This window comes from Pollicipes pollicipes, unplaced genomic scaffold (assembly GCF_011947565.3).
Source record: "Pollicipes pollicipes isolate AB1234 unplaced genomic scaffold, Ppol_2.1 Scaffold_3087;HRSCAF=3621_pilon_pilon_pilon, whole genome shotgun sequence".
Classification (NCBI taxonomy): Eukaryota; Metazoa; Arthropoda; class Thecostraca; order Pollicipedomorpha; family Pollicipedidae; genus Pollicipes; species Pollicipes pollicipes.
The window spans coordinates 43817163-43839212 of NW_023596225.1; the positions used below are offsets into that span (position 1 = coordinate 43817163).

A 22050-nucleotide genomic window follows, 5' to 3' on the forward strand; every position below is an offset into this window, starting at 1 on the left:
TCATTAAAAACTATCGCCCAGGAACACGGTTCATGGATTATTTCGCAATGGCGACGGGGAGGGGGGGGGGGGGGGGGGGGGAGGCGATGAAAGGCCCAAAGTTTCCGCTATAAAACGATTTTATTACTTTTTGTCATTTTTGTCATACTAGTACGAATTGTCAGCATGGCTTGAAATGTCATGGCATGTTTCAAATCTATTTATTGTTTAAGGGGCTACTTGGCTTTGTTACTTGTCGGCATTCAGTCATTTCGATATTCTTATATTTAAAGACTTGAGAAGGAGACACGCACCCCTGGTCTCCCTAAACACGTCGCTGCTCAGGAGACCCCCTACGAGGAGGCCCCATTTGTCCTTGAGGGCCCTTGGAAAATTACACCCCCCGCGATCCGAAATCTGATGACGCCACCGATCCGCACAGAAAACCCATCGTCCACCTGTGCCGATGTACGGAAGCATCCGTTCAATAATTCGTCCAACATCGCTACATCAGTTACTTGTTTGCAAGGTTATGCATGTATTTACACGTTTGTTCTGGGCTACTGCGTTGATTAAAGCCATCCTATTCGTGCTACTTGTGCCGGCGATAAAATCTGGTGCTGTGCACGAACCAGTGATGTACTCTATTGTCCTGATCAGCGGACACACATACTGGGTACCAACCAGGCTCGGAACGGCTGTTTTATGATTTATTTCAATGTAAGCCGTTTACACTTCCCCAAAATATTCTGCACGGCTCTGCATATGCCACACATGTCACAGTAACTAGAATGTACCGTACCGATAGTTTCTTGCATAGAATATGAAGTTATTAATCATTATGATTGTCAACAAGTTAAACAATGACACAACTACGGCAGGTTGTATAAATAATGCATCACGTGACAGAGAATCCGTGACAAACAATAGAAACTTCAGCGCACGCGCCGGGCCTGAATAAGACAGCTGCGCGTGCAACGAAACCAACTGGCCCATCAACCATCGGAGCTTGCGACCAATGCATCACTGTTTGGCTAAGAATGTATGAAGCGACAAGATGGTCTGAGCGTTGTCCGTGAGGGATCAGTGTCGAAGCAAAAGCTGGTAGAAAAGGCGAAATCCCGATGAAAGGAGAATAATTAGTTTTGAGACGGTGGGGAACAAGCACGATGTGTTATATTGCGTCAGAAGCTTTTGCCACCTCACGCAGGCTCCTTATAATTTTCAGAGGACTTTCAGTTGTTGCCTCCACCAAATGGTTGGCCGGGCACCACTTCGCTGGCATCAGCAGCTGTCTGTCTCGATGCCAGTTCGACGGCCAGAAGACGTCACGTGTCTCCGCTGGGTCCGCGGTGGCGCCAGCCTGACCCTCTGGCCAGGGTGAGAACAGGAGGCGGCCGGCGGTGGCCGTCAACCATCACCTGCCTGTCCAGTCTAGAGGACAGCTCTCACAGCTGGCTGTTCTCCTGGATCCAGGGCAGAAACTCTGCAAAAAGCCAGCGGTCAGTACCGTCAGACCGGCAGACTCCTCGCGGACTCACAGACAGACTCCTCTCCAGACATTCGGTGATACGGAACGCTACGTTCAACTTTGGGCAAAGATTTCCATACTCTCTTTCAGCAGTATTTGCGAGATCGGTACAAGCCATGTGAATGTAATGGTATGAACTGATATTCATGTAGTCATGTTTAACGAGGCTTCGAAATCAAGCAGCTTCAATTTAAACTTCGTCTCGCGAACAGTTCGGGTAGTGCTCATGAAGAAAAGCAAACTGGAGGTGGGTGCAGCATCGTCTCTCCCAGAATACGCTCCAGTTTATCAGCATGCCACGTGGGGATCTTGTATCCGTCGACTGGCACACTGACGAAGGTGGGGAAGCACCTGAGACGCGGGCGTACACCCCTGGGAACTCTGGCAGCGCGCAACCATTTCCGAAGCTGACGATGCCGGCCAGCGTGTATATTTCGTCGGGAGAACGGATCATCATCGGCCCACCGCTGTCGCCCTGGGGGAAGAGGCCGCATCAGCAGTCAGTCACCTTGTGGCGAAGCCACTTCACTACATTGTCACCCTGCGTCACGGAGGTTACGTCAAAACCCGCTTCTCTGTGATATAGGGATCACGTTGACGAGCGATTTCCTCTCTTTCTCCCTCCTCCCTTCCTCTCTCCCTCCCTCCCTCTCCCTCGCTCCCTCACTCCTTCCCTCCGTCTCTCTCTCTCCCTCCCCAACTCCATTCCTAACTCCCTCTCACCCTTCCCTCATTCCCTCCATTTCTCTCCCTCGCTACATCTCTCCGTCTATCTCTCCCTCCCTCCCCAACCCCATCCCTAACTCCCTAACTCCCTCCCTTCCTCCATTTCTCTTTCTCCGTCTCCCTTCCTCCACCTCCTCCCTCCCTCCGTTCATATTTCTCTCTTCCTAATTCCCTCCATCACAGTAGTACACCCTCCCTCCCTAAGTCACTTCCTCTCTAACTCCCTCTCTCTCTCCCTCTTCCTGCCTCTCCCCTCTTTTTCTTTTTTGCACTGCTTTTACCTTCCTCATCTCCCTCTCAGCCTCTCTTCGCCTCCTTCCTTTTCCCTCCCGCTCCCTCTCCCCCGCTGTCGCACCTCACACGTGTCCTTGCCGCCTGCCGCCAGACCGGCGCACTCTCAGCCTCCCTCCGCCTCCTTCCTTTTCCCTTCCGCTCCCTCTCCCCCCCCCCCCCCCCCGCTGTCGCACCTCACACGTGTCCTTGCCGCCTGCCGCCAGACCGGCGCACTCTCAGCCTCCCTCCGCCTCCTTCCTTTCCCCTCTCGCTCCCTCTCCCCCCCCCCCCCGCTGTCGCACCTCACACGTGTCCTTGCCGCCTGCCGCCAGACCGGCACACTCTCAGCCTCCCTCCGCCTCCTTCCTTTTCCCTCTCGCTCCCTCTCTCCCCCGCTGTCGCACCTGACACGTGTCTTTGCCACCTGCCGCCAGACCGGCGCACAGCATGCGACTGGTGATCTTCACATTATCAGCGGCGTAGTTCGCGCTGCAGGCGTCGTTCGTCACCACCGGTACGCTGACGTGGTGGACGACCGGCGGGCGCTTCTTGCTTCCGGAGCGCAGCACGCCCCAGCCGGCTAGCACGCTGATGCGGTCCTGGAAGCAGGCGGCGGCGCCGCCGCTGCCGCCGCCGCAGGCCAGCTTCGGCAGGCAGATGGGTCTTACGGCGCCGTCCGGGTTGTTGAACAGCGGCAGCAGCGACTCCTTCAGCCTGCAGCGGTGACACCCGACAAGGTTTAGATGTCTAACGGCGAGAAAGGCATCCCCACTGTCCGTGACGGCAACACGGATACGCCTTCAGCCTGTAGCAGCAGCACCACAGGCTCCCGCCTTCAGCCTGTAGCAGCAGCACCACAGGCTCCAACAGTGCCAGCACATAACACACATGTCCCATTACCAGCAGGCTTCTTCCGCCAGCAGCGACGGAAGCATTGAAGGCTTTGATTGTAGCGACTGAGCGCTTTGATCTGAAACTACGGCACCAGTGGAGCCTTTGGCCCAGAAAACGAATGGCAACGACACCATCGGTGCACAAGGGCCGCGCCATGGTAACATCCAACGTATCAAACAGCGCCACCTGTGAACCTGTGTTTAAAACAACGGTACCCCGAGCCTTTTTAAGGTTGCAAGGCTGACACAACGATCTTGACGGAGTCATTTGGCGCATACATTGCCAAGAACGAGCCTGCCTGTTCGCAACATCCACACTGGTGAGGTTTTTGACCAGGACCAATGATAGCAACGACCCCTTGCTGCAGCAGGGGGTCGGTCAGTGGATCTGTTGCAGCGACGTCGCACGCAGCTCCGCGACGACACTCTTGCAGTCTTCGGTCGACAGCAGCGGCACGGAACACCAGAGACTTCGATCTATGATCAGACTATGATCTATGATCTATGATCAAGGCTACGATCTACGATCAACAGCTGCGGCTCCTTTACACGGCAACGGTTGCGCAGGGGACCCACCCATTCCTCAACAGCCGAAACTGATCCGGGCACTGCGCGCATCACTCGTGCTTACTCAAGCAGAGACAGATCGTTGTCCAGTGTCTTGGAATTGTAGTCTGGATGAACCAAAATGCTTTCCAAGTCCATCTTGATCTCCATGTCATCATTCACTGAGCTGTGCTTCCTTACCAGGACGCTGGTGCCGCGCGCGGACCTCCTGAAACAATAGATAACAATGGTGAATCCATCAAGTCAAACAGGAACGCACAGACATACACCGCATTTGAGCATGATTATATTGATACGATGTTTTATTGATATGTGTAACTTTAACGAGAGTATTACCGTAGCACCGATGTCATCCTTTGTCATCCAGCTGTTACAGGTCGATCAAAGCCTGTTCTTTTTAATGAGTTCAGCAAGCAGCTCGATCCAATCCGCGCTGCGTTAACTGTTCTTATGATGATTCCAGAGCTTGTATTTATATAATACACGTGCAAGCTCCAGTTGTATTTGTACACTGGTATTCCTATGGCATTTGTACATTATTTTTAATGTACATTTTTTGTACATTATTTTTACATTTCTATGGTATTTGCACATCTGTACACTATTCCAATGGTATTTGTACATCTCCCGCACTGTTGATGTTCCCAGCAGTTCAGCACGCCTTAATAACAAATTTCAAACACACGAACTGTCGTTATAAAAAGCGTCATTCGTGATCCATTCACCGTGCGGTGCAGTGTGCTGCCGTTAAGATGAACCGCTCGTTGATGATGCTGCCGCCACAAAATGGCTTCCTCGACGCATATCTGTACGACCAGACGAGCCCGACCTGGAACCAACGCATCGTCATGAGGGCTTTCGGCCTCGCATGGTAGCCCCGCAGTGCAGCTGACCGCCTCCGAGATCGCTGACCACCTCTGAGGTCACTGGCCGCCTCTGAGGTCACTGACCGCCTCCGAGGTCGCTGACCACCTCTGAGGTCACTGACCACCTCCGAGGTCACTGACCACCTCCGAGGTCACTGATCGCCTCTGAGGTCACTGGCCGCCTCTGAGGTCACTGACCGCCTCCGAGGTCACTGACCACCCCTGCGGTCACTGACCGCCACCCCTTGCTGAGCGGCGGTCTCGGTACTTGGGAGGAGGCTCTTCGCTGTGACCTGCCCGTAAAGCACGTGAAGCCGACCAGCGCAAGGTGAACACGACAGCTGGTCCCAGAGGTCAGAGGTGTCATAGAACCGCTGCCGATTGACGGTTGGTACAATCTTACTATGCAAAGTCAGCTTCCATGGACTGCAGCCGAGATTCTATGAACGGTTCCGCTAACGACTTCGTTCTAGGGGTTACATGTTTGCTATTTCCAAGTCCCTTGCTGTTGTCATGATATTCAGATCAGGATGTTAGTGATTTTGCTGAACATATCTAATTTTACACCGCGTTGACATAGTGCCTCCCTAATGAGTTGGTTGGGGTCACTATAGATCACCATAGCCGGCCACCCTTTGGCCATCATATACGACAAAAGCATGCGTCATGCATCATGATGGCGCACCGGACTTAACAATACAAGATGAAGACAATAGGCAGTCAGCGCTGCCGGCCGTATCAACCATGTGGTATAGCTCCACTCAGCACCCTGCTCCGCGCCGCAGAATCAGTTCCAGTCGCCGTGCGACGCTTACCAGCCAGGGGTAGGCGGACCGCTTCGTCGCCTCGCCGCCCACAATGCGACTGGTGTGCTTGCTCGTACCGCAAGCCACGGCCACCGGTGGCGCCACCGGCGCCGCCGCTGCCGCCACTGCCGCCGCTGCCGCCGCTGCCGCCGCTGCCGCCGCTGCCGGCACCACTGGCGGCGCCACCGTCGGCGGCTTCGTTGGAGCCACTGCAGGCGCCACCGGCGGCGCCACAGTCGACGGCTTCGTTGGAGCCACCGCCGGCGCTCCCGTCGGCGGCTTTGTAGGCGGCTTCGTCGGCGCCGTCACCGGCTTGGGTGTGACTGTCAGCCACCAGAAGTCGGTGCCGCCGACGGGCGTCGACGTCGTGGTGATTGTCGACGTCGCTGTCTCCGTGGCGGTCGGCCGCGCCGCGCCGCCGGCTCGCACGGAGCAGCGGAGCCGGCCGCGGCCGCGCCGGCCGCTGCGTAGCTCCAGCACCAGCGCCCCGCCCGTCTCCAGATCGGGCGGCCCATCGGAGGCGTCCAGCACCACGCGCCGCCGCTTCGACTCGCGCACCACGATGTAGTCGCCGTGGGCCAGGTCGAAGGTGTCGCAGCTGAGGCGGAGCGGGGCGTCCGCGCTGCTCGGCTGCCATCAGCCGGGTAGGGTCAGGTGCCGCCGCCGGCCGAGTCACACGGCAGCCACCGGGTAAGGTCACACACTGACCGCCGGGTGGGGTCACACACCGACCGCCGGAAAAGGTCACACACAGACCGCCGGGTGGGGTCACACACCGACCGCCGGGTGGGGTCACACACCGACCACCGGGTGGGGTCACACACCGACCGCCGGGTGGGGTCACACACAGACCGCCGGGTGGGGTCACACACCGACCGCCGGGTGGGGTCACACACCGACCGCCGGGTGGGGTCACACACCGACCGCCGGGTGGGGTCACACACCGACCATGCAGTGAGCTCACACGCCAACTTCCGCGCAAAATCGCACACCATTCAAAAATAATCTGGCTAGGAGAGGCATAACTTAGTGTTAAAGAAAAAACGTGACCTATTGTTTGGCAACCGCTGCCTGGGAACTTTTATGCTCAGGTATATGGTGCGAATACATGGTCATGGTCAAGGTGTGCAAGGGCAGGAGCTGACCATATGAGTCTTTCCTAAAATGAGGGTGGAGCGATGGGGGCTGTTGCACACGATTTGCCGCATCATGCCTGTTAGTTCTCGGCATGCTTCCAAAAGTGATCATCATTTCCCTTCATTTCCACGCTGCGTTACGACAGGGTTAGATCAAGTAAAGCGTTCGAAGATTGTCTAGCATATTTCTCGGATCCTTGACAGATTTCGCTCAAGCTATCGACGTCTAATGTCGGCATGCGGTCACCTCTATTTTCCAGGAGGTCCAGATGAACGATCCGTACTCGTCTGGGTAATTCGGCGACGTCACAGCTACGGTTACGCCGTCAGCTATCTTGAACCTCCCGGCGTTCGGCACTGTAACCAGATACGCAACCAGTAACCACTGTAACCAGACCCAGGAACCAGTGTAACCAAGGCAGGTCTCTGAAAGGCGACTGCAATCGACAGCCAGCAACCAAGTCCTGAAATCGAGCATCACGACCGACAACAAGAAGAAGCAATCTGCACCGGTGGGAGTTTAATCCGAAAAACGGATTCACTCCCATGAAATCCAAATCCAAAAATTCAATTCTTAACTAAGTCTTTTCGCTTGAAGTGGGCGGGATGGCAGTGAGGACAAGTACACCGTTCGGACCTTCCGTGCAGTGCTCACTCACGCGTTTTGTCACTGTTGACTTGCTCCAGCGGCAGCTTTTCGAGCTGGAAGGGGGTAACCCACTTCTTGGCCTTCAGTCGCCGGTCTTCTGCAGAAAGGTCGCGCAGCTCAAGGTCACCTGTCCGTGACCCTGGATCCTTCTGCCGCCCGCCATCTTTGTCGGAAGCTGCCAGTCCTGAAACCTGCAGAGTCTAATGTGATTTTGCGCCTCTGACAAGCACCCACCAGAACAGTTCTGTAAGATGTTTTGGACGCAAAATCAATAAGCAGTCACTCAGCTCGACCTTCAATGCCACACGATACCCTACTCACCAATTTTGTTTTATAAAACCGATCGCTTCCAGCCACTTATTGTAAAGGTTTTTCGTTGTTTTATGGCAACGTTTTTCATCGATCTCATCTCGAAGCCGCGTCGAAATATGTGTATCATCAGTTCCAAACATGTAATCCAATTGTGAAAAAATCGTAGCCTACCGTGCAATGCTGACAGCGTATCATGACTTGCCGTCCGAAAGCTTAGTGAATTCACAAAGCTCAGCCAGGCATGCCGTCCTGGTGGCATGTCCAATGTCATCGGTCAGGCGTTATCTGCTTCATATGCATCACATTCGTCGTGAGCAGCGCCGGTGGATTTTTACAACGAATGGTTACATGCCACCGGTGTCCTCTGCCGGCTGTAGCTGAAGCATGCACAATTCAGGCACGCACGAGTGATGAGTGGACCTGGCTGGCTCAGTATGCCATGCTGGTCCAAACACCAGCGAGAACGAGCTTGATAAATTCGGCATCATCCATGGGTATGGCCGTCGTGTTTTTGTTTGCCCATACCCTCAGCAGTCTAAGAAAAAGGAAACACAAATAGTCGTCATGGTGTTGTCGATGACAATTTGAACCATGTCGCTCATGGCTGATGCCTGCAGATTATATATATATATATATATATATATATATATATATATATATATCGGCAGGTGTTCAATATCTCGATTTTAATAAGGCCTCTGATGGTATAGTTCGTTGAGGACTCATCCACCTGCTAGAACTTTGCAGAATTTATGAATCGTTAGCAGCTTGAATGCAAAGCTGCTTAAACGACAGAAATTACATAAATTTGCCTTGACGTTATCAAGCTGGAAGGCGGTAAATGGTGGCGTGCTCCAAAGATCTTTCCTCGACTGCTTGTAGTCAAATGATTTGTGAATCACATTGAGTGCGATTTTTTTTCTTAAGCATTGATGTTTGCAGATGTTATAAAACCGATAAGAAGTGTTGAAATAAGCGCTGACAAATATCTATTAGATAACCTATTATCTCTAGTGAAATAGTAGATATATGACGGATTTTTAACTAAGAAGTTTAACTACTAACTAACTAAGTTAAACTGGGAAGTTTAAAGATCTTCATTTTGGGGAAAATCTACATTTTCGGTATCAGACGAAAGGCCACAACTCACGAGTGACTGGTCATAAATATGACCCGTCTTGGAATACAAAATTATCAACCGCGAAGTTCTTGAACTGTGAGTACCCACGTGGTCACTTTATCCAGGCCCCAAAACGCTAGTTCGCTCAAGATTTAAGTGATATGTAGAGCGCCGAAAGTTGAGCCACTGAGATGGTACAAATATGATAGAATATACGGAACGAGATTGACATCCCTTGACTTACACTAACTTCGATAACGACGGCTGCGGTGTGCCATTACAAACGTGTGCAGAGCAATTTACCTCTTAGATAGTACTGATAACAATGCACTTTTCAACATTACCAGAAACCAAACAAGAGTCATGAATTTTAACTAAAGCACAAGTGTAAACAAATCCAAGACAAAAATCATTCAGTGCCTGGGTTTTCAAGTTTTAGGATAGGCCCAACTTGGAAATTATGACCAGTTTTCCGCTATACTCAGTAAAAGTACGCATTGATGGCCACTTAAGCAAAAGGAACGTTATTTTGCCACAATAATTAACCGCTGCACGCCTGCAGTTCCCAGCCTTTACACTGGGTCATCACTAGCACACTTCACTGGTTGTTCCAAGCCCGCCTACGCTATGTTGATCAGTTGCGCGTTCCGTTCCTGTGTAGCGTAGCGTATTAGCGTGGCGTAGTGCAGTAGTGTAGCGTAGTGTATTAGTGGAGCGCGCACACGTTTTCGCTAAGCCCTCCGTCACCTAGTTGTCGCAGCATTTTTTTTTTAGTTGTGTGTGTGTGATGTGCATACCATCACTCGCATTTCTATGCCCTGTTTCATGATGCTGGCCCTGTCATGTGTCTCTGTTCAGAAGAATGCATTCAGGGTTGAACACAACAGGGCTATATTTAGCTTTCCGCTCCCTGCACCGGTTTTGTCGGCGGGCGTCTGCCTGCTGCCGCTGATGGCAGCGACGGAGGCAGTCTTGAGCCACGCCAGTCCAGCGGCGAGCCGTAGACGGCGCACCGCACCTAGGTGACCCGACTCGTATTGCTTTGCATCGACCAGTGAGTCAAACGGCAACGTACAACTGGTTTCCGCACCGCAGACGCCGCAAACTCGAAAAGCGATGGAGGGTCGGGTGCGCCGTGCGGCGGCCTAAAAATGACGCTAAATGCCAACATCAGCTCGGATTGGTCGACCACGACATGGCCGCAAGTCACAGCACAAAGCTGGCAGGTGCCTGACCGATGCTGGCAGCCGGCTCTCCAGGGGGCATCCAGTACCTCTGGTCTGCTACGTGACTGGTTCTGCAGGAACAGGTGCCTGCCTCGTGGTGCTTGAGGAGCGATTTAGCGGGACAGGGAAATGAACTCATGTGGCGACAACGAGAGCTGATGAGTCATCATTGGTTTCCAGCCATCTCACCAGCTATGTGATTTATTACATTTGGTATATGCAGGCGGGGGTGAAGAAAATGTTTATTTCGGTGCTTGCCACGACAGTAAAAACAGGTAACACCATACAACACATACGCTGACGTCATCGCCTGTCGCACAGTTTTTGGAATAAAACCAGTGGAAAGTGTCTTCTTCAGGGAGGAAAACAGAGTTCCGTGAGAATGCATCACGCATCTTTTTAAGTTGCTGATAGAAGCCACCTATGGTAAATTGAAACATATGGGTTAAGGGGGAAGGGAGCTCCCTTTGGATGCGCTTCTAGATCCCTGAAGGAAGCTTATGAGTTTCCAACTACGAACCAATAATTTCTCAATTTTTCGCGATATATCTGCATATATATATATATATATATATATATATATATATATATATATATATATATATATACTCATGTGGTTTCAGGCCTTAGCACAAAGCTGACGGGTGCCTGACCGTCGCTGGCAGCGGGCTTTCCAAGGGGCATCCGGCACCTGTGGTCTGCTACGTCATATATATATATATATATATATATATATATATATATATATATATATATATATATATATATATATATATATATATATATATATATATATATATATATAATCGAATTTTATCACATTTGCGTAGCACACGGCCATGTGATTACGTTGTGATGACGTCCACCAAATAATTTTCCGATTAGGAAACGTTATGGTCCCGGCACGGTTCCAGGCTCCAGCTGCGTAACCACGGCAACCAGATGACATTGGCTCGATACACAGGCCAGAACCTGCTGCCGACCCCTTCAGAATTCCCCGCCCCCAGACCAACCCACAGATGCTGCCACAAACCCGATCGCAGGCCCGGTTACGAGGGCGACCCCATCGCTGCCAGGAACTCGGCCACAGACCGGGTCAGACAGCGGGTCACAGACCCAATCCCAGACCCAGCCACAGACCTGGCCTCAGATTTGGTCGGGGACCGTTCCACACGCCCGTCATAGACCCCTCAACAGACCGGGAGACAGGAATGGTCAGACCTGGCCACAGATCGGAGGACAGACCAGACACAGGCCTGACCTGGCCACAGATCTAGGGACAGACCACAGGTAGGCCCGACCACAGGCCCGAGCTCGGACCAGGCCATAGACTGCAGTGCAGACCCGGTCACAGCCCGACAATAGATCAAAGACCAGGCCGCAGCCTCAGAGGCATGGTGCAGACGACGGTGAGATTTCACACAGCCTAAGCACAAAGGTGGTGGCCCCCTATCCCACAGCACTCTGCCCCCCCCCCCCCCCACGATAGGGACGCATCGTCCGTTGGTGTAGCGCAGCTCGGTGAGCTGTCCGGCCGTTCAGCTCAGCTGACGCCTCCCTGGTCTCACCTGGAGCAGCAGAAGACCGAGCGTCGCCGCAGCTGCCAATGACGTCATGCCGCGCGATCCTGTCGCGCTCGAGCGCCGGCTGAGAATGGGCCCGCCGCTCCTGGGCCGCAGATGTAGGCGGGCTGGGTCGGCTCAGCACCCGTGCTTCCGGGATTTGGTCATTCTGGTAACACCACGGGTCAAAGTCGGTCACGTACGCGCGACGTTGCAGGTCACGGCCGCCGCGAGTTCAGTCACCAGGCTGGGCTAGTGCGCGGTGAAATATGTGTCCGCGCCGTCCGATAGGCGAAGGAACTGGTTTAGCTCTCGATGTGCCGCTTGGCGCACGCTGCCTTGGGAAAGATAATCAGACAAGATGTTTGAGAGCCTCTGGCTGGATGTTGGCCGGAGTTGAAGCACTTAATGCTTCTCCCAGTGCTCTATCCTCATGGCTAAGGGGACCTTCCTTGAATAACTGTTGGAGGTCTTTGTTAAAATCTTCTAGCTGGATATATTTGATGTCGGCGAAAGAAGGCTTTTTATTAAGCCTCTCCAGCTTGACAGGCTAAACCTACCTGACCACTCTGCCGCTTGGCGTATTCATGGCCAGATAGTGCTGGAAATTTAGGTCTCGGTGGCCCGGTGCAGGATTTTCCGATTTTCCGATTTTGCGCACTATCCGACGAAGATTTCTAAGGAGGTCCACTTTCCTGAACAGGGACCTGTGGGGACGATTGTGGTACAGCCTCGAAAGAAGTTTGCCCGGAGTTTTGAGGAAACTCTGGTATCTTGAATACCATGATGCGACCACTCGTTGGCTTTCACTTCAAAAATTTTAGCCCATCCATCGGGACCACAGGGATCCAACTTTCGCGGACTATCTAGCAAAAAATATCGCCAAGCTGCAAAGGGGTAGATTACTATCCCACCAAAACTGGAGAATCTGAGCAAAAAATCTCTATACAGGAATATTGGCAGCCTTTGCTGTCGCCAATTAGAATTCTGCACTTTAACCGCAATGAACCAGAGATGGCCCGTTTTGCATGCAGCCGTTCTTGGGACCGGTGAGAGCGAGCGAAAGATTGGGTCGTGCCATAAGGGGTGTCGGAATTTCCTTGAAACTGTTGGTCAGCTTCTGTTGAGACTGCATTGATATATGCCACGTGACCTCGACTGCTCCTGCGGCTTCCTGCGCGTCCGTAGCACCGCCAGGTGTCGCTGAGGTGCACCTACGCAGATTCCGAGTGTTCGAAGGAAGCGGTGCGATCGTGGACGGCGCCGACGTCTCAAGCGCGAGTCAGGGGCGTAGCTTCACAAAGCAAGTCAGGGGTGTCAAGCAGGGAAAACAGCCAACTTACCGCTACCCTACCCTTACAAGGAAAACAAAACCGTGTTTCTCTCAGAATCTGGCCCACTTTTCCCTCGAAGTTCAGTGTGTGGGGGGGGGGGGGGGGGGGAGGCTAGAGCCGCCCCCAGCTAAATATGAGTTCTCAGTCGATACCTACGTTGCGCCTTGCACGCGGATGACCTACACCATCCACTGCCAGGTGGCTCCGACCATCACGTCTTTACACGTTTCCCATTTCGCGTCGAACGACGGTGCAGTCTGAGCCCAAATTGACAAGAAATGTGTGCGGCGTGATGGGTAAAAGAGCTGCAGATGTATACTCAAATGGGACCTGTCTCAGGCTACCATCGTTCTCTTAGACTGCCTAATCACAGTCCTAAATGATACCACTGGTGGAAGACTCCCTGTAGAGGTACCAGTGCTCTCGGCAGGACATGCCACCCTGTCACGTCCTCTCGTTATGCCGCACTTGCGTCCCTTGGATATATGCGATATATATATATATATATATATATATATATATATATATAATATATATATATATATATATATATATATATGAACCTTAAAATGACCTCCACCCCACGTCGTGCCTGCTTCCGAACTAACGGAAATTACACTTCACACTCCGCCCAAGCTACGGACAGGTGAAATGGAAAAGGAATTGGCGAAGTGCAGCGGAGCTAAAAGACGCCCAGCCTTCGGTCAATTTACTCCCGGTCCTCATTAAAACAACAGCATCGACGCGCGTGCTGTGCCTGGTTGGAACGGGGCACGGACTGCGGCTCGTGCCACCGCGCCGCCGTCACACCAAGACTCAGGGGAACGGCCGAGTCGCACCATGCCGCTACGGAGGCCGCGCAGGCCTACCCACCGGGCGTCATTGCAGGACCTCAGCCAAATGAGCGAGAAAAGCATCGGGAATTCGACCTTGTTCACTGCCTCAGACAAGATCACCGAGAGTGCTTCGAAGAGACGGCGAGCACTTGCAACCGTCGGATCGCCGACAGCTATCATGGCTGCTCTCAGCCATGGGGAGCTCTCAGCTCCCAGCTCTCAGTTCTCAGCCATGGGGAGCTCTCAGCTCTCAGCTCTCAGCCATGGGGAGCTCTCAGCTCTCAGCTCTCAGCCATGGGGAGCTCTCAGCTCCCAGCTCTCACCCAGGCGGAGTTCTCAGCTCTCATCTCTCACCCAGGCGGAGCTCTCAGCTCTCAACTCTCACCCATGGAGTCCGGCTGAGGTCCAGGGCACTGCCCTGCACGAGAGCGTTGCACCAGGAGGTCGCTGCACGGCGTCCGAGGGACGTCAGCACGCTAGGCGCCGTGGTGCTTGGCCGGGATGCACGCAAGGGCACGCGGCTGCTCGTGGTCGTGACCAGCCGTCTCCAGCGGTCGCTTCGTCGATGACGCTTCACCTGCTGTGTCGTGGACGTCCGACTGGCAGTACAGCTGGCAAGGATGTTGGACATGATGTGACCAGGGTGTAATCAGCATGATAATGTAACCATGTATGGCGCGACGACGGCTCTGCACGGTGACATCAGAGCCAGGCAAGGACTGCTGACAACGCGGCAGTCGCCCTGCTGACGGACGTCAAAATGGAAGAGCTTTAGTTGCGGTTTGCGGTCCAGAACCTCAGCCGCCCGGTCCATTCCTCGTTCTATTTATATTATTTGCTGATTGCATTTCCTTGTTGCGGTTCATTCTTTGGCTTAGACTCCATCCGTTCCCCCCGCGCGTGACTGACATGCTTCTCCATTGTCTATTCATGATCCGCATTCCATTTCTTAGGCCATGCCATGTGTGGGGCACAAAGCTATGCTTTCCACTCGTTAAATTTATTGATGCATAATTTGTTTATGCACTTGATGCATCATAAGCATTCACCCTCCCAGCCACAACCTACTCGCCAGCCCCCAGACACGCGTCTCACCCCCAAATTACTAGCTCCCCCCCCCCTCCGTGGCGTCCGTCACGCCACCACTCCGGTGGTCCGAGGCGAGCTCGTGTCCGTCCACTCGCCAATCGAGCCACGAACAGCTGCGATGGCAGAGCGCCGGCTCACCGCTGACGGGACGGACGCGACCATGGCACTACTCCGACGCGGCCAGGGTACTAGTCCGACGCGGCCAGGCCACTAGTCCGACGCGGCCAGGGCACTACTCCGACGCGGCCAGGGCACTACTCCGACGCGGCCAGGCCACTAGTCCGACGCGGCCAGGGCACTACTCCGACGCGGCCAGGGCACTAGTCCGACGCGGCCAGGGCACTACTCCGACGCGGCCAGGGCACTAGTCCGACGCGGCCAGGGCACTAGTCCGACGCGTCCAGGGCACTACTCCGACGCGGCCAGAGCACCAGTTCGACGCGGCCAGGGCACTAGTTCGACGCAACCAGGGCACTACTCCGACGAGACCAGGGCACTACTCCGACGTGACCGGGCACGAGACCGACGCGGCCAGGGCACTACTCCGACGCGGCCAGGGCACTACTCCGACGCGGCCAGGGCACTAGTCCGACGCGGCAAGGGCACTACTCCGACGCGGCCAGGGCACTAGTCCGACGCGGCCAGGGCACTAGTCCGACGCGTCCAGGGCACTACTCCGACGCGGCCAGAGCACCAGTTCGACGCGGCCAGGGCACTAGTTCGACGCAACCAGGGCACTACTCCGACGAGACCAGGGCACTACTCCGACGTGACCGGGCACGAGACCGACGCGGCCAGGGCACTACTCCGACGCGGCCAGGGCACTACTCCGACGCGGCCAGGGCACTAGTCCGACGCGGCCAGGGCACTACTCCGACGCGGCCAGAGCACCAGTTCGACGCGGCCAGGGCACTAGTTCGACGCATCCAGGGCACTACTCCGACGAGACCAGGGCACTACTCCGACGTGACCGGGCACGAGACCGACGCGGCCAGGGCACTACTCCGACGCGGCCAGGGCACTACTCCGACGCGGCCAGGGCACTAGTCCGACGCGGCCAGGGCACTACTCCGACGCGGCCAGAGCACCAGTTCGACGCGGCCAGGGCACTAGTTCGACGCAACCAGGGCACTACTCCGACGAGACCAGGGCACTACTCCGACGCGGCGGGTTGACGGGGCAGGCTCCCCTCAATCGCGCGGTGCCTCGACCAGTCGCCGCGGCCAGAACGGAAGAGGCCGCTGTTGCAGACCGCCGGCACTCCCCACCTAGGACAAACGCGAATGCCGAGCGGCAGTGGGCAAGAGTTTTTGCGTTTCGGGCTGGCAGTGTTTGTGGGAGTCGAGAGCTGTTCAGACACCGCAGTTTTACGAAGGGGCGCTGCTTGTCCCGGGCCCGTCTAAGTCTTCAGATCTAGAGGTCTGCTTCCTCCTTTCCCACACACCGCCCCACTTTTGTTTTCCCGGCCACCGCACCCGTGATTTCATCTCTCCTTCCCCGATGTATTTAACTCTTCTTTTCTGCATCAACTTTCCGGCTACCCGGAGGGGGGGGGGGGGAGGCTTGCCTCGCGGCGCGTGTCCCGCCGTCCCGTCTCCCCAGACGAGTGCATCGACCCCGGCTAAGCCTCCCTTCATCGTCCAGCCGACAAACCGCGATATTGGCCGCTCTTTGTCCGTCCGTATCCGCCTGCCGCACCCGCAGTTCGCCGCCCGCCCGTCGGGCCGTTCGCAGACCGGCACGCCGTGCTTGCGGTGCGTGCCGTCGCTGCCGGACGTGTTTGAGCGCCGTCGGGAGTGAGTAGGCAGTGGTATGCCGTCTGCTGTATGGTAGCCGTATGCCGGTATGCCGTATGGAAGCGGTCGGCACGTTCGTATGCCGTCCAAGGTCGTCGTGTGCTGTATGTCGTCAGCTCGTATGGATATGATGCAAAATGCATAGCCGCCTTGGCGAATGCAGGTCTGCACATTTCGGGATGGTGTGAATTATCGTATGCAGTCGTTAGGAAGCCATTGATCCAGATCCAATACCCCATTTTTATAGAAGGCATGCCATGGCTTGAGCAGCTTTACACATATCAATAGGGAACTGTTGTGACGCCTGAAGGCACTCGGTGCGGAAACGATATTTGTGCTGCGCTTTTAGATAGTTTCCTCGGCACGTTCTTTTAAATTGCTGCTCGCCACCAGTTTCCTACAGCTCATGTGCAATCGCATGCTAACAAGTTAACATATTTTCGGTCCTGCAGTGCTACCAATTCCATGTTTTTTATACTCAGTATAGACGGCTTGGTCAGGTCGCGACAAATCAACAATCGGACAAATCGACGAAACTTCTAATTGTGGCCGCGTTCGATCTGTCATCAGCACGTCACGTGACCACAAAGTCATGTGGCCTGTTACGTCACGCACCGGCTGACGATGATGCCAGGCTTTTTTGTTGTCAGCCTGTCAGCACGGGGAGAAAGCGCTACCAGATTAAAAATCCCTCTGACTGAAGCGACGTCTGTCAAGTTGGCACCACATTCACATTCAGATTCAGGTCCATATTCGGGATTCAGCGGACTCCTCGAATTGCCCTGAAACTTTGCACAGAGATGCATTTGGATCTCCTGAGCACAATGAGCACAAAATTTCGGACCGGTACGCCCTATTACTGGAGAAATCACAAGATAAAAGATCAGAATAAAAAATGCGGACTCCTTCAATCCTTTCCAAAATCCGTGTGTTGGTACATATTAGCCCTCTGATTACGATAAACACAAAATATTGAACCAGTACGCTGCATCAAAAAAGTTATGGTTTTTCAAATGCCGAAGCTACTTAGGTCTGGCGTATATGAGGCATGGATCACATTTTCTTCATCCTTGACTCATTTTCATATTCCATATTCAGTGGACTCTGTAGATTGGACTTAAACTTTCCAAATACACGAAGCGTATTTTTCTAAGCATAATGAACATAAAATCTTGGACTGGCACGCCCTATTACCGGAGATAGACCAAGATGAAAAAATCCCAATAAAAGGATGAACTCCTTCAATTATTTCCAAACTCCGCATGCTGATATCTCCGGTAATAGGGCGTACCGGTCCGAGCTATTGTGTTCATTGTGTTCAGGAGGTTAAACTGCACCTGTGTGCAAAGTTTCAGGGCAGTTTGAGGAGTCCGCTGAATCCCGAATATGGACCTGAATCTGAATGTGAATGTGGCGCCAACTTGACCGTACTGAAGCGGCAGTTCGATTTGGTAGCTCTTGTGTCGGCAAGCACTTTGGGTGAGACGGGTACATTTGCTTCTAATTTTGGGGGAAATGCGATGTAAAATGAATAAGAAGGGAATTGAAATGCCAAGTGTAGCCATGAAAAGCTGAGTGGCAGTGCTTGGCGTGGTGGGTGTGTGCGTTACCCAGTAAAATAAGAGCGTCATGAGCAAACACTTAAGATGAGAGGGAAGTAACTGAAATGATTTGCAAATGGGAGAAATCACTCAACAGACGGATAGAATCGATAATGGTATTACTGCAGCAGAAGCCACACTTTCAACACCACTTTGTACGTAGTGTGTCGGCGGTAAGCCAGTTAGTGTGTGGTCTGAAGTAAAATGTAAAGGAAGAAGGGAAAGCAAAGTTAAAAGACTTTCCCGTCAGCTCACACATCGAACGCATTGCCTGCACGCATGGCGTCTCGTGTTCCAGCTGATGATCGTGATGACGACAGATTGAACGGGACCTATTACTGATGTGATTTCATATGAAGTCCTTATGTTTTGAATCAGCGGTGCAAATTTCAACGAAATCGAAACGACGGACGGATATAGGAAGCATATTGTCCAGCACCTGGTATAAACCGAATAAAAGCCTCGGGTGTTTTAAAAATGTCATTAATAAGGTATGCCCTTAAGGGTCTGTAACTCAATACAAAATAACACAAACTTTATGTTATTGAACCGACAATGATCAATTGCAGGCAATAATTATTTCAAAGCTTTAGCTCATGTGTTCTCGACTTATGACCATGCAACCTAATGTCACGTGCCGTGTTTTAGCTTTCAGGACGCTCACACAATTATTTGTTTCCAGGCACGAAGGACGGCAGCTTCTCCTTTGAAAAATTATTGGTGGGTTTCTCTGAAACCCGCATTTTTGGTTGAGCTCAGCATGCATGGTCAAGGTCTCTCCACTTCGATGGCATTCAGAAATTTGAATTTAGTTAATTTTAGAAATTTTATAAGGGTTAATAAAATGTCCACATGTCCTGTTTGTTTTTCGCCAACAACTATGACACATCATCAGATATTTGGCGCAACCTGGCGTCATTCACCCTGCCTTGTTGCCGTTCCACGCTTGGTTCTCGTGGAACACGATTAGATACCCAGAACTTGGCCTGTGTGGGGATATGACTAGCCGGACCACTGTCGACGTGGTTGCATATGTGCCGTGCCAAAGACTATGGTACACAGCTTCCCGACTGTCATCTTTCCTACAGCACTAGGGGTGAGAAAGAGCCCTGCATTCATTAATTGTACCACGCTGACCTGGTCCGACCATCAAAGGCCCCTTCACGAGTGTGGGGGTCTGTGCGCGACTGCCTGCATGCAACTTCAACGGGTCCAGCTGGCCTGGCCTGTCTGGATGCTGGGGCAGCTGGCCTAACCTGGCCCTGTCGGTCCGGTCCGAGGTGGTCCGGACCGCCGGTTCAGGTCACCTTGACCGCCGCGATTCGCCGGGGCGCACACCTGCGTGGCGCGCAGTGATTGGTCCGTGGCCACGTCACCCCGTGTCGGGGTCGGATGCGCGATTGGACTAACGGAGCTGGGCGGGTGCGTTCGCGTAAGATGTCGGTGTCCAGCGGAGCTGAGAGTTGAAGTGACCTGTGCACCATGAGACTTGTCTTCTCCCACCCCCCCCCCCCCCCCCCGCTTACTCTAGTATTAATTGGGGTGAATCTAGTGACGTTTTACCAGAGCTATCTACTGCTTTATTTCACTTGGTTTTGACATGTTCACTTCGTTTCAAGAGCTTGCGGCCCGCGAGGCCCCTGGTCCGGCGAAGGTGAAAAACATCCCGATGGGGGCGGATAGGGTCCGCTATCAAAACATTTGCTCTCTCTTTATATCTGAGAAACGGGTTTTGCGGGCAGACATTTCGATGACATTGACCTAGCATGACCTAGCATACACAGACGACCGGCGCACATCCGCTGGTTTGTGAATCTCGTGAAATAATTCGATTATAAGTGTGAAATAACGCAGCACGTACACTCGCAAAAAGCTCATATACGCGGCGTGACAGCCCACTGGGACAGCGAACGCAGCGAGAAATGAGAGCGGATTTTTAAGATGCCTTATTTAGGTGACTGGCGGTCAACCGTCGAACAATAGCTGTAAATGTCTGAGTGTCACATCATATTTGCTAGATTTCGCAGTAGGGCTAAAACTAAATACAGCGATGACTGACACAAGCACGCTTCGACACGGTAAGAACATTGACTGAACAATGTGGAGTGTTATATTTACTCTTTCCCGAATCCAAGACAAGCTTTCACGACAAAAACAAAACGATGAATGAATTAACGGCGGCCGGTAACTGAATAAAAGCGGGATGTTCGGATGAGCGCACAGCTATGCATAATTCGGACTGATTTTGCGCGGACAGCGCTATGACTTCCGATTTGTCATTTCATACTTCTGCGATAAATCCCGTGTGAGCTTTGATGGATGCAGTTTGGAAAAGGATATTTGTGGCATGATACTGTGATAACGGAAAGGACATGCATTGATGATCATGTGTACTTCGCTCAGCACTCCTCTGAAACCTGTTATACCCGAATACTCTTTGCTCGAGGATCCGGAAAGAGTCGCTTGCAAGTCGATCAACACTCTTTAAAAATGGTGTTTTCGAGGAGCTCGGCCTTGTGCATGTAGGTGGGATTCCCGCAGGACCCCGACGCCTCTCTCCGTGTGCGTCGGCGCCCGGTGGCGGACCAAGCGGGCATGTACGGTTACAGTGAGCGCTAGGTTTAATGCAAAACCTAGCGCCTCGCGACCGGCAAGTCGGCGTGTTTTACTCGTCTTCAGTTCCATCAGAGTCCCACAATGCTCCTTTTCGCACTGTATTTTCACCTAGAATGTTGTATAAATCTAGCAAGATAAGCACACTTTTACTGTGCCAAGGTTTCTCTTTACACAGAGACCGAATACCACGTGCTCTAGTCGTAACAACCACTCAGAGATATGCATGTGTTAAAACATGTCATGATGACGATTTCAGGTCTTACGCGCGCCAACATCAAAGGTCATATTGCACCCAGACACGACATGCAATCTAGGATGCCGTGTCTAGACAAGCGCGCCGATAAACCCTAATCATCATCATCGTATACCTGCCTTGTGGTGTGTACCTCGGCCACAGAAAAACAGTTGGTCATTAGTGATGAACTGTACACTGCCACAGCTCATCACTGCGTCTGATATACGGCTACTAATCGCGGTGGAACCGCTGAGATTAAGCGAACAACAAGAAATGCCCTATAAACCAAGCCAAGTTTCTCCAGCTCTTCTGATTAACACTGGGAAGTACATGGGTATTAAAATTGGATACACTGAGAGACGTCATCGAATGCAAAAACAGTTTTCAGTAGAAGGCAAGTAAATATTGGTACACGGTACAGCAGACGCGTGTATGTTAACCAAAAGTCTGTCCTTGGCGACCTTGTGTGCCATTCATATTCAGAACACGGTCTGTTTCATTTGGAAAACATTCAGGGCGCATCAGTTGTTTAAGCGTGTCCCGACGTGCCAAGCAGATTGCACGTGCTCGAAAATTCCGCTGTACCTAGTCTTCCGCAGCAATGGACGCACGTGGAATAGACGATTAAATAAATAACATGCATCAGGCCCAGCAGCATGACAAAGATGTGAATCCGCTATTCTTGTGACGTCTTCATCTTCGAAGAACTTCAGATCCGGGAGTTTGACCTTATCCAGTCCCAAAACTCTGAAACAACGTGCACACAACATGTCATTTGTGAACAGCACTGGGCCCTGCTCAAGCGGTTCAATAAGTTGCGTAGTTGACTACATCATGTGGCCGACAAGGGCAGAAGGGACCGCCGTCTGGTGTACTGCATCAACGTATCAGCCGTTC

General features: G+C 52.8%; 1 protein-coding gene and 1 long non-coding RNA gene across 2 annotated transcripts; both read right to left on the reverse strand.

Annotated features, from left to right (window-relative positions):
* Positions 1-675: 675 nt before the first annotated feature.
* On the reverse strand, positions 676-1988 carry LOC119114747 (uncharacterized). The gene is made up of 2 exons (XR_005096060.1): positions 1862-1988; positions 676-1465 (listed from the first exon to the last, which is right to left on the reverse strand). It is a non-coding gene; the product is annotated as an uncharacterized LOC119114747 (long non-coding RNA).
* Positions 1989-2853: 865 nt separating this feature from the next.
* On the reverse strand, positions 2854-11720 carry LOC119090215 (uncharacterized). The gene is made up of 5 exons (XM_037213002.1): positions 11653-11720; positions 7437-7617; positions 7025-7134; positions 5820-6271; positions 2854-3223 (listed from the first exon to the last, which is right to left on the reverse strand). The coding sequence occupies exons 1-5, from the start codon at positions 11698-11700 to the stop codon at positions 2854-2856; spliced, it is 1161 nt and encodes a 386-aa protein (XP_037068897.1). The 5' UTR covers positions 11701-11720.
* Positions 11721-22050: the final 10330 nt, after the last annotated feature.

Coding starts and splice junctions, on each gene's coding strand:
- LOC119090215 (XM_037213002.1), bottom strand. CDS start 11,700: ATGACGTCATTGGCAGCTGCGGCGACGCTCGGTCTTCTGCTGCTCCAG. Junction 6,272..7,024: donor GGACCTCCTGGAAAATAGAG/GTGACCGCATGC, acceptor GGCTGATGGCAG/CCGAGCAGCGCGGACGCCCC. Junction 3,224..5,819: donor AAGCCGCCGACGGTGGCGCC/GCCAGTGGTGCC, acceptor TCACCGCTGCAG/GCTGAAGGAGTCGCTGCTGC.